This window comes from Synchiropus splendidus, chromosome 2 (assembly GCF_027744825.2).
Source record: "Synchiropus splendidus isolate RoL2022-P1 chromosome 2, RoL_Sspl_1.0, whole genome shotgun sequence".
Lineage (NCBI taxonomy): Eukaryota > Metazoa > Chordata > Actinopteri > Syngnathiformes > Callionymidae > Synchiropus > Synchiropus splendidus.
This window is the reverse complement of record NC_071335.1, coordinates 18,900,153-18,912,088: the sequence shown is the minus strand read 5'-3', so window position 1 is coordinate 18,912,088 and position 11,936 is coordinate 18,900,153. Positions and strand designations below refer to the sequence as shown.

General features: G+C 42.5%; 1 protein-coding gene across 2 annotated transcripts; it reads left to right on the top strand.

Annotated features, from left to right (window-relative positions):
* The first annotated feature begins 1,954 nt into the window (after positions 1-1,954).
* Positions 1,955-11,100, top strand: LOC128753498 (neuronal acetylcholine receptor subunit beta-2-like). 2 transcript variants are annotated; one of them, XM_053855266.1, is made up of 7 exons: positions 1,955-2,092; positions 2,224-2,268; positions 2,332-2,441; positions 3,753-4,279; positions 4,449-4,894; positions 7,620-7,765; positions 8,582-8,725. In XM_053855266.1, exons 2-7 carry the CDS (start codon positions 2,242-2,244, stop codon positions 8,688-8,690), a joined length of 1,365 nt encoding a protein of 454 aa, XP_053711241.1. In that variant the 5' UTR covers positions 1,955-2,092; positions 2,224-2,241; the 3' UTR covers positions 8,691-8,725. The 2 variants fall into 2 exon arrangements, with proteins under 2 accessions (XP_053711241.1, XP_053711240.1); XM_053855265.1 differs by lacking the exon at positions 8,582-8,725 and adding an exon at positions 9,724-11,100 and having other exon boundaries at positions 1,963-2,092.
* Positions 11,101-11,936: the final 836 nt, after the last annotated feature.

The following is an 11,936-nucleotide window of genomic DNA, read 5'->3' as shown; positions in this document are numbered from 1 at the left end:
CTGACAAAGGGTTTTTAAATTTTCACATTAAAGAGGCTTTAAAAACAGTGTATTCCACAAAGAGGTCATTTTTAGAAAACACTCCATAGAACTTTAAAGTGCATCCAGTACAGATATATATAGATTACATTTTTTAAAATCTGAATTAGTCGCACTAAACTCACGATTAATGGGAAATTAACCACAGGTTTTGTATCTCTTCTAAATGTAAACCAAAGTTTCTGCCAAGACTTTTTGAAACTGTTAAATGTCTCCAGTCAGCAATAGTCCGGTCCACAAGCTTCAAGTCATTATGAGGTTTCTCTCTGGATTTTTCCCGTAAAAAACACGTCGTAAACCATCATAATCATGTGCACCTCCATGACGTGATACATCTTATCTGCTTGTTTCAATGTTTCCACTTTGATCCAGTACATTTGACCTTAAGATATTTCATCTTTGAAAAGCCACCATTTTTCTGAAGGCGTGGCGGCTCTTATTTAAAGGCCCATTTCTGCTCCCTTTACCTACGAAAAGCTACCCATCCGTTTCAAATGTTGTTGCTGTAGGTGACCACGCGCTTCGATGCCTTCTGTACGTTGGTATTGCTGTTCACCAATATATCCACCAGGGGGAGCAGCCCCTAGTCAAAAGTTTATGGCAAGAACAAACTCCAGAACAAACATGGCGACTGTGGAAGGAAGTATTGATAGTGTATCTCTTGCACAAAAGACGAACTAGAGGCAGCATTGTAGCAAGCGGTGGTCAGTGAGGCTGTTAAATAAATCGCAACTGGAGGATGGAAAATTTCTGCCATTGTTCTGTCTTCTTTGTGTCTCATCAGAGCTATGTGTCGGGTAGTAACAGCAACACTGTCCCCATGGTTTTTATGGTGGTACTGCTCATGCATAAATATGGGTGAAATGAAGGCAGAGCATGGTGGATGATCACTGTCATGCAGTGAAAACCCTGCAACTTAAAGGACGATTTAAGCAACAGTTATTTGCAATTGACGGTAGTTAACTCAACGATTAACTCGTGCGATTATTTTTAAAAATTTAAGAAATTATTTTCAATTTAAAAATGAATCTATAGACTGCCCTATCAATGACCATCCCTGCGTTTTATTGTCTTAAAAATATGTTTCAAAATATGATATTGAACCTAAGTCTCTGTGATTCTCAAGAAGTTCTGGCATCAGGGACGGAAACAAAACCAGGGTCAATTTCACTTCAAGCAAGTGAAGAGTTCAACATTTAAACGTACAAGTCAGAGCAGTTAGAAACGCGCCGAGAAACTAGCCTTAATAACTTCTGCCATGTCAGCACTTCACTGCATTTCCATTAAGTCACAGTAGATAAGCGGATCAACTCAATTTATTATTGAACATACTGGTGCAATATGTATCCGAGCACTTAAGCTACAGTGTTGTTGAACAGCTCATTTGCATCGGAAGGTTGTGGCTTCACATGGCCACTTTAAATACATGAGGACGTCAGGAAAATTGAGATCTTCTGCTGGATTGACTGGAGCAGAAGCTGAGGGAAAAATGAAAGAAGTGTGTTTGGCAGAAAGTGGAAAGAGGAGTGACGTACATCAGCCGTGGAACATGGCGCTTCTCTCATGGGCTGACATGCTTGGCTGGAGTTTTGTTTCCCTAAAACCCCCCGACATATGGCGAGTGACTGCCACACATAGTCAAACAAGGACATTTGCTTTACAGTCAATGCTTTCTGGATTATTCCCGCTCACATGTTTATTGCTCATCGGTCACATAGCAGCGGAACAAATCAACGCGATAGAAAGAGACGCACACCACCACGTACCCGACAACAAACTCGCTTCCTCAACTTTTCTTTTCGCTCGCTTTGTGTGTCCGTCCAAGTAGAGCAGAGGTGTGTGGTTATTTCTGTGATTTCATGTTTTGTGTCAGACCGAACTAAGTGTTCCTTCTGTTTGCCGTGAAGGCAGCTGGGCAGAAAATGCAGAGGAGCGGCTGGTCAACCACTTGTTGGGTCCAGAACGCTACAATAAACTGATAAGACCTGCCGTCAATAAAAGCCAGCAGGTCACCATCTCCCTACAGGTGTCTCTGTCCCAACTCATCAGCGTGGTGAGTACTCCGGCTACAATAACACCAGAGTGGGATACTCTTCGTAAACATGGCTGCCGCTCGAAACAAGCCACAATGTTGATGCGATATCTCAAGCTTTTCCCAATGGAATAAGCAATGTCTCATTGCAGAATGAGAGAGAACAGATCATGACAACCAACGTGTGGCTCTCCCAGGTGAAGACACTCTTCCTTGCCTTCCGATGCTTCTAGTGTTACAGCCTGAAAACCTCTCTGCAGGAGTGGAACGACTACAGACTCAGTTGGGACCCGGAAAAATACGGAGGCATCAAGAAACTGCGAATCCCATCCAAGCACATCTGGCTCCCGGACATCGTCCTCTATAACAAGTAGGTTCATGCTGTAAATAGCATCAAGCTCTATAATGTTAGGCCTCTTTCCGAATGTTTGGTGCAGGAATTTACTAACTGCTGATCCATTAAAGGCCAAGTAGCATCCTATAAGGGGATTTTCCCATGTAATCTGCTGCCTGCATTACAGTTTGCAGGGGATTATTGTTCTCTTTATTAATGTTTAAGCTTCTATATTTGCAAAATTAAACACCAAATACCCATTTCCTCAGATGTATGAGCCCTACAGGTCTGAAAACAGACTTGATTATTTTTACTGAATTATTAATTTATTGGAGGGATTAACACGGAAATATCTATTTCCAGACATGGACGCTCGGTTGCCTTCCTCTTTGTAGATATTATACGAATGAATAGTGTCTTCTTTATAATGAGCTTTTTTCCCCTGCACATTTCAAGTCAGTATGTAGGTGTAACTGCACACTATATGGTGCTCGGTGCTTAAAAAATCTTTATATTTAAACAACCAATTCAAAGAAATTTTCCAATATCTCTAAATGAGAGCGCCACCTTCTGAGCTTTGAAAATGAGGACAGTGTTTCATGAAGCAGTTTGTGGTAACTTCTGGGTCGTGGTGACTCACGCTGAATCTTGTTTCTGTTTATATATATATATATATATATATATATACGGCAAGGAGTTGCGAGGCCGATGGTGGATCATGTTTGCAAAGCTTGATCAAAGGCAATGCTGTTTTGTATCGTATAGCATTTTTAAGATGGAATATGGAACTTCTCTGAGTCCGATTGTCTTTAACCTGACATCTTGGTTCCTCAGCTGCCGACTGTGCTGTGATACATATGATTCTAGTGTACAGCGTGATACAAAGTCTACAAATATGGCTTCATTTGCAAAATTTACTTGATACACTTTACTTTTATCGACTGGCTTTCTGCTTGAATGATGCTCCTGTCTCCAGCTTGACCGGCACCGCAATGCCACACCGCAAGAACTGGAACTCAGTTCTGTTGTAGCGGTGCGGTCCAGTAGATTGGCTACAGAAAATGGACCGCACGGACTCGGACGGTGCTTAGTAACAGAGATAAATCTAATTTCAGCACAGCAAAAAGAACACTGCACTGCACCACGACTGGATCTAATGTTAGTTTGGGGGTTGAGTCAGATGTGTGCCGGTCTTTCACTTGTCATCATCGCACCACATATGCTCTCACTTTCAGCTCAGTTTCTCAGCTTCAAGTCGTGGCATCCGACTGCTCTGTTGGTTTTAAGAATTGCAGAGATCATGACTGCACTGTTGCACCTGATGTAATCTGCCTTATCGTCTTCCAGTGCCGACGGGGTGTATGAGGTCTCTTTCTACTGCAACGCCGTGGTCTCTAACACCGGCGACATCTTCTGGCTGCCCCCTGCCATCTATAAATCAGCCTGTGCCATTGAAGTGCAGAACTTCCCGTTCGACCAACAGAACTGCACCATGAAGTTCCGCTCGTGGACCTACGACCACACGGAGCTGGATCTGATTCTCACCAGCGACTATGCCAGCCGGGACGACTTCACCCCAAGCGGGGAGTGGGACATCGTATCCCTTCCCGCGCGTAAGAACGAAGACCCCAATGACATCACGTACCTGGACATCACCTATGACTTTGTGATCCAGAGGAAGCCGCTGTTCTATACCATCAACATGATCATCCCTTGCATCCTGATCACCTCTCTGGCCATCCTGGTCTTCTACCTGCCGTCAGACTGCGGGGAGAAGATGACGCTGTGCATCTCTGTGCTGCTAGCTCTCACTGTGTTCCTGCTGCTTATTTCCAAAATTGTACCTCCAACATCCTTGGCTGTTCCTTTGATAGGTGAGTTCTGCTACTTTGACCCAAACTTCACCATTTTTTCTGCTCCTATGTGTAGTTACCGGCATCTTAGTCCTCCTTGTGTGGCCAATCCTGAATCCTTAGGATGCAGGCTGTATAGAGCTGTACGGGGTGAACTTCAACATCTCTTCCTGCTTGTGTTCCCTTGTAGGGAAATACCTCATGTTCACTATGGTCCTGGTGACCTTCTCCATCGTGACCACCGTATGCGTCCTCAACGTTCACCATCGCTCCCCTTCGACCCACCACATGCCCAACTGGGTAAACCGACTCTTTTTAGTCCAGCTTCCAACCTTGCTTCTGATGAGGCGACCAGGCTCTTTCAAGGTCCGAGACAAGCTCCGTCGAGAGACCGCCTCCTCCGCCGCCGACAAGAGGGGGAAAGCGAAGAGCAAAACGGAGGCGGAGTCCTATTATGTGAATGAAGAATTTGCTAACCGATTCTACTGGAAGTTGGGGGAGCTTCCAGATGGAGGTGGGGGTGGCTCAGACTTCAGGAAGCCGTTAAGTTCTCAGCTGGAGGCTCATCTGGAGGAAGCAGTGGAGGGAGTGAAATACATCGCAGAACACATGAAGACAGAAGACGACGATGACGGGGTGAGACTCTGTTTCCTGTGAGAATGCGAGACGGTCGAGACAGTCATTACATTTTTGACACTTGTGCCTTAGAAATGGTCAATTTTTAACAATAAAGTTTGGGTCATGTTTTAAGTAAAGCAGCGTACGGGATCCATCAAACAATATAAAACTACAAAAATTCACATCATGTTTCTCACATTCTCACATTCTCACTCCTGAGATGTTTGTTGTGACAGTGAAGTGGACTTTGCCTCAGCCTTCTTTCTTGCATGTTGATGCATTGACTCATGTATCAGCTGCCCAACACGAAAGAATAAAGACAGTGGTTCGGGTAAACCACGGGATGCCGCTGCTTCAGGTTCTGTAAGACAATTTCATGTCACACGGTAAGTGTAGTACTCCATGTGGTCATGATCGTCCCCCATGTTATGAATACAGTGAGATAGCGATGGGTAGATGAGGTTTCATGAAACAGCGTCCTGATTTTCAGAAGCCACCAGATGGCACTGTTTGCGGCCAGCTATTCACCGGCTATTCAATGAAACCTCAGATCATTTCTAAACATACAGCGCCATCTAGTGGCCTCTGAAAATTAGGACACTGTTTCATCAACCCTACAATTTTGTGTCATGATACCTCATCTACTCTTCACTACTGTGAGTCTGTCAAGCTCAAATCAAACACCATCAGCTGTGTTGTAACAACGAAAACACCATGAAATGCCCACTTGAGAATAGGCAAGCTATGATACCGCTGGAGTGAGAATGTGTCATGTCTGTAGATGCATTCAAATCTAACATCATGTAGGTGCTCAAATATGGCCGTCGTTGGGCTAGTGTGTCAGTGGGTACTACTCTAGGAGTTGTCACGTAATCTAAGGTACATATATTGTAATGTGAGTCATGTTGCTACTACAGTTTTTTCCACTTATTGGCCCAAATTGTAGTGTGTAGTAGATTAAGAAAAAATACTTGCAGGACAAAATTACTTCAGTTTAACGTATCGTTGCAGTGAGGCATAGCAGTTAAACAACATGTAATTTCAGTAGTTGAAAGCAAGCGATATGAGTTGACCAAGAGATTTCTTGATATACAGTACTTATGTATTTTTCAATGAACTGATGCTGAACTAATGGTCTCCCGTCATTTATATACTGTAATATAATGAACAATCCTTTCCTTGAATGTGTATCTTAAAATACATAAAATGTGATTATCCTTTAATGTGTTCCGAAGCTGTGTGACTCATGAGAGCTCAGTTTAGATGTCTCAGAGGTAAAAATACCTTTAAGATTAGACACTTTTTGTAATCTTTTTCTGAATGTAGGGAATCATAATCTTGAGCATTAGGGTTTGTATATACAGTGGTACCTCGGTTCTCCACCACAATCCGTTCCAAACGGCCGTTCGAGAAGCGAATTGTTGGAAATCTGAATTGATATTTCCCATGACAATGAATGGAAAAAGAACTAATGCGTTCCAAGCCTTAAAATAGTCTTTTGTAGGAGTGAATGTAGAGTGTCTGCTGCAGGTGCGCTGTTCCTCTATGTGTGTGGCCGCTGCATGTGGGAGGGGTTGCCGAGTGAGTGACGTCTCTCCAGAAGTGAAGAGGTGCCCGGTGCGTGTCCAGCTCTGAATGTGCGCTTCTGTGCAGTTTGGCTGTGACAAAGTCATAAACCAAGTCACGCTCTGTCCCAGACTCGCCTCATCCCTGTCCCAGCTCCAGCCCACAACAGGACATCAAACCCTGGAGTGGTGTGGAGAGCGAGCACCTCCCCTGTGACACTCTACCACGGTCCAGTGTGGAGACAGGAAAGGTTTTACACCTCAATATGAAGAAAAAACAGTCAGTAAATGTAGCTAACGGGACACGTCTGCATACAGAGGCTGCGTTATACACAACAACAAAGTGCGTCGTGGGTCAGCTGATCGGTCTGCGCGCGTTATGTTTTTTCCAGCTTTCAGGCGTTGGAGTTCTGGATTTTCATTTGAAATCAGAAGCAAAACAATTTTTGATCGAACTCCGATTTGGTCGAATTCCGGGACGTTCGAAAACCGAGGTACCACTGTACATTATAGAGGAAAAACAGTGAGACAATCTTGCCTAAAATATGGGATCATATCTGGAATCAAAGCCAAACAAATATGTGAAGCGCAGCGAGATGTGATATTGCTGTTTGTGATGGCTTTTATTCAGACTTCAACGATTCACAATTGAAGTCATTTTAGGGCATAGTACAGTAGTTTTGAGACTATTACAACCCATTGACTCTCTGCTTTAAAGACATTTCAGGGCTGAAATAGTCTCTGAATAGTTTCCGATTACTGTTAAAAGTGTGCAGTTTAACATTTTGTGGATTAAGCATGTTGGATCAAGAGCAGCAGTAAAGGACTGGGCTGTGCCCTTGTTCATAGTGTCAAAGACAAAGATGCAAAGCTGGAGTTGGAGTTCAAGACTGAATGAGCAAGTGAACTATCACGGAGATCACAACAATATTCTGGTATATAGCTGTGTATATCATGTATGCGTCTGTCAAGTGGGTAATGGAGTAAATCAAGTATTGTGTCTGTGCACGGAAAGTGTGACACTTTCGCCACTGTGGTTCCAATCCTTAGTGAAGCAGTTCATGAACACACTTGGCAACAAATCAATCTTCGAAACCTCAAAACCATCCGACACGTTTAACTGGCCCATTCCTCCTATTATCACCTTTAATGATCCCAACTTGTCAATGCCTGTGCAGATAATAGAGGACTGGAAGTACGTCGCCATGGTGATAGACCGTCTGTTCCTGTGGATCTTCATCCTTGTGTGTGTGGTGGGAACTTTGGGGCTCTTCATGCAGCCGCTGTTCCAGAGTTACAACACACCAACCGCTGATGAGGCAGAGTGAGTATCAAACAACAAAGAAGGATTTGGGTTGTATAGTTATGTCTGACTGAACTCCAACCCTGTGTGACTCCCAGGAGATTCGGGAGAATTTAGAATAAGGCACACAAGAGTGGCTCCACAGGGTGTCAGAAACTCTCAGTGTTTTATGGAGGGATATCTCTGCAATCGAGATTTGAATAAAAAAAAAAAAAAAAAATGAATAAAAAAAAAAAGGTAATTAAGGTTTGAATACAAAAAAAAAAAAAAAGTATTTTAAAAAGTTTTCAATACAATACAAATGAGTAATATAAAGACGTTTTTTTTTTTGTTTCAATTTGGATTCACGGATTCAAAAGTTTTTTTCTCATTTGAAACTTTTTTTTACGAGTTCAAAACTGATGGCACAGAAATGGCGTCGGGGGCGTGTCCTTGCTCAGTGGGCGGAGCCGAATCAAGACCGACAGCACTCTGAAGCGCGGTTTGAGGTGTGATGTTCAGCACTGCACCAAAACTTTATATTACTTAAATCTTAAATCTAAAAAACTTCACTTAACTTAAATCAAATGATTCATTTTCATGCTGTATTGAAAACCTTTTAAAATGCTATGTTAAACCGTTTTTTTTTTTTTCATATTCAAACCTTAAAAACACGACATCGAAACCACCATTTTTCGGATTGAATTTCTTAACATTTGGATTTGTTTTTTTTTCAGAATTCAATTGTTTTTTTTGCATTCACGTGTCGAGGTCAGAGACATCCCTCCATAGACCTTTAGATCAGGCAGCTGTGTGGTTTGATGGAACTGGGATGCCTCCTGTACCTGCCCCCTGCAGAAGTGCTCCTGGCGTATACAGACCTTGGGGTAAAGCGAGGACACGTCGCAGGGACTTGGCCAGAGAGCAGCGCCTCTGTTTTCCACGCGGAATGATAAAGAGATTCTAATGGAGAGGAGATTTAGTTTGAGAGCAGCCCTCGTGTCCTGTCCTCAGATAAGTGCACAAAGATGAAATGATGAATAGCATAGAGAGAAATGATTTTTCTGTTCCTGGTTAACAAGCTTGTGTGTGAAGACATATCTTTTGTCTGTTTTCACTGTAGCCTCTGACTGTCATTGTCCAAATGAGTCATTCATTTTTGATGTTGGCACTTTTTTACCGGACTTAAAAGCCACACAAGTCAATGTTGTTTAGGCAACACACCTTTTCCGTGCACGCTTCTAAGTCGCTGAAGCCTCCATGAAGGGCAGCGCCGGCGGTTGTACAGTGAATTGCTCCCTGGGTGAGGCACATTATTCGGAAGACAGCCCACTAATGCCATTAGAATGTCACTCGATACCAGAGGTTGGCAACCCCAGGCCCCGGTGCCACATGCGGACGCTCAGCCTGCTTGTTGCGGCTCCTTCATCTGAGCAGCAGTGCACACACGCAACAGCATTAGACAATTCATGAATCTTTTATTTAAATATCATTTTTACTTTACTTCACTTTGCTCACATCTTTTGTCGTTCAAAGGATGCTTCATGATGATGATGATTTTTCTTTTTTTTATGCTGAATGAGCAACAAGTAATTTCAATTTTACGCCAAAACGGACTGCAGTGTAGTTCAGTGTTAACTGTCAGTGAGCTAAATGGCTCCTTTGTTCACTTTCGGTGTCATAGTCAACATGCGGAAGTGAACCCCCAACATGACAAGGGAAAACTCAAACCATGATAGGCTGACTATTGACTTCTCGACCAATAAAGAGGCAGTATGGCTGAGGAGGAGACTGGCCACTTGTTTATTTCGTTGTCAAGTATCGGCTCATGTTAAATGTATGTTGTAACTCACATGATTCATCAGTCCGTTGTCTTTATCCGACGTAACTAGGTGGCACAAAGAATCTTCAGGGTGAAGACATTTTTTTATGAATCTATAGCTGGAGAACTTCCACCAAGTCCTGAGTGTACTTGCTGACTTTATGTCCTTATGTTTCAGGTATGGGGATTTTTAGGATTGCCACGACTTGCAGATGTACTACAGTCACCGTGAAAGAGAAGCGGCGACCAGACTGGCTCCAAACTGGCTGTCTTCTACACCAGTGGACCAATGTGGAGGCTCTGTGAGGCGCCTCGGAACTTCACCCAGGACTTTATTGGGACACAAATTTCAAGCACCAGTTCAGTTTACTTGCTTAAAATTGTTTGCTTTGTGGACACAAAAAACTTGATTTAGATGTTTTTGAAATATTTGAATTATTTACAAAGGGACAGATTTACTTGAATCCTTGTTTGCGCGTACAAAATAGTGCTCAGACTGTTCCTCGGAGGAAATGGACCACCATGGGACAAGGAAAGGACTAGAACAGCAGGATTTAAGATTACGGAACTGAGTAGACATGAGAGGACATCAGAGTTTAACCCACTGCTGTAACAATCAAATTTGAGTCAATGTAAGAATAGTGTACTTTGAATAAATACCTTAAATAAATAAATAAATAAAGCTCACAAGAACCACTGCAACTGGGTGTAGACAACACCGATTTACGTATACGTTTGTATCAACTTCGACATGCGAAAGATTGATGAATCAGAAAGAAAATAGTGTGCAAAACTGCACATTTGTTGCTCTAAAAGTACTAGTTGGGTCTGACTATTTTGCTCATTTGAAAGACTGCTGCATGAGAGAGATTTGGTCAGCACAGGTTTTAGTACGTGCAAACCAGAAGCAAATATGGTGCCCCAGTTTCCTTCCTTTCTAAAGTTGTCCCACGACCACATGTCATTGAATACAACTTTTGAGACAACACAAAAAAAGGAATCCTAAAAGTTCAGATGGATGAAACCTAACTCCAGACTGACAGGTACTGTTGAAAACACAGGTACTGTCTGCAGGACATCGAATCTGCCTTCAGCCCCGCTTTTCTGGAAAATGTATCTTAAAAAAAAAAAGCATTTTCTGCCTGCGTTGTTAATTAAAAAAATATATTCCTCTATGAATTTAGTATTAAGCCTCAACTTATGATCAGAGGTGATCATAGATAAAGCAAGAAGCACCAGGTGATATAATTCTATATAGACACACTAAAAGGTTGCATATTAATATGTTGAATTTTGGAAAAAAAGAAACCTTCATTTATAAGTTTTGGCAATTGATTGTTTTATTCGTTGAAAGTGTTCACTCTGTGTAGTCTGTGTTTCTGTTCATGAAGACACTGAAATTGTTTTCAACAAGATCAAAAACTGTGCATTCTACTGTCAATGGAAAAAAAAAAACTTGCCCAAGTGTACGGACCGAACTGTTGCCACGGTGATGAGGAACCAGATGAGCTGTTGAAATGGACGACAATCTGTAAACGTGGATAAAATCTTTTCATGTGGGCACCAAATACCATGTATCTAAAGTGTGTTTTCTGTGTGAAACATGTCTTTTACTTCTCCTTTCCGCATCTACTGTCAGTGGTTGCCACATCTTTATCATCCTCCCTTCTTACATCGATCCTCTCCATGGCCTCATTTACCACATCCATGAACCTTACCTCCTCCTCTCCTAAAGGCAGGTACCTCCATTTAAACCAGTGTCTCTCCTCTCCAATTGTCCAAGCCTCTCTCTTCTCACCACAAATCCCTATATTGTCAGCAAACATCATGGTCCTTAGAGATTCTATCCTCATCTACAGCAAACAAAAGATGCTGGTCCTTGATGGTCCCACCAGAAAACATCTGTCACTCACCTCCGTCTCACTGTCCTCATGCCTTTTATTTCCTCCGTGAATGTGACATTTGAAGATAATATTTGCAATATTTTGGAGGTAGCCACACACTACTGAAAGGCTTATGAAGCTTCGTGATACAGCATCCTCATGTTCAGCCCACCAGACAGCATTTTTTCCTCTAAAATCTTTGACAATCATTTCAAAGAAACCTCACATTATTTTTAAACCAAGAGCGCCACCTACTGAGTTCTGAAAATGAGAACACGACTTCACGAAGCCTCACCAGTCCATTACACCCAGCTGGACCAACAGCTGTACCCCGCCATGCTCCCATTGCCAAAATGGGCTGCACCCATTCATACATCATCATACTCGACACTGAACAGGTCAACGCAACCCCTTGGCTGAGTCATGTTGAATTTCCTTTATGCATCACTAACAATTAATGTCAACATGTCTGTTCAGCAATCCTGCTTTATAAATAAAGTTTTATGGA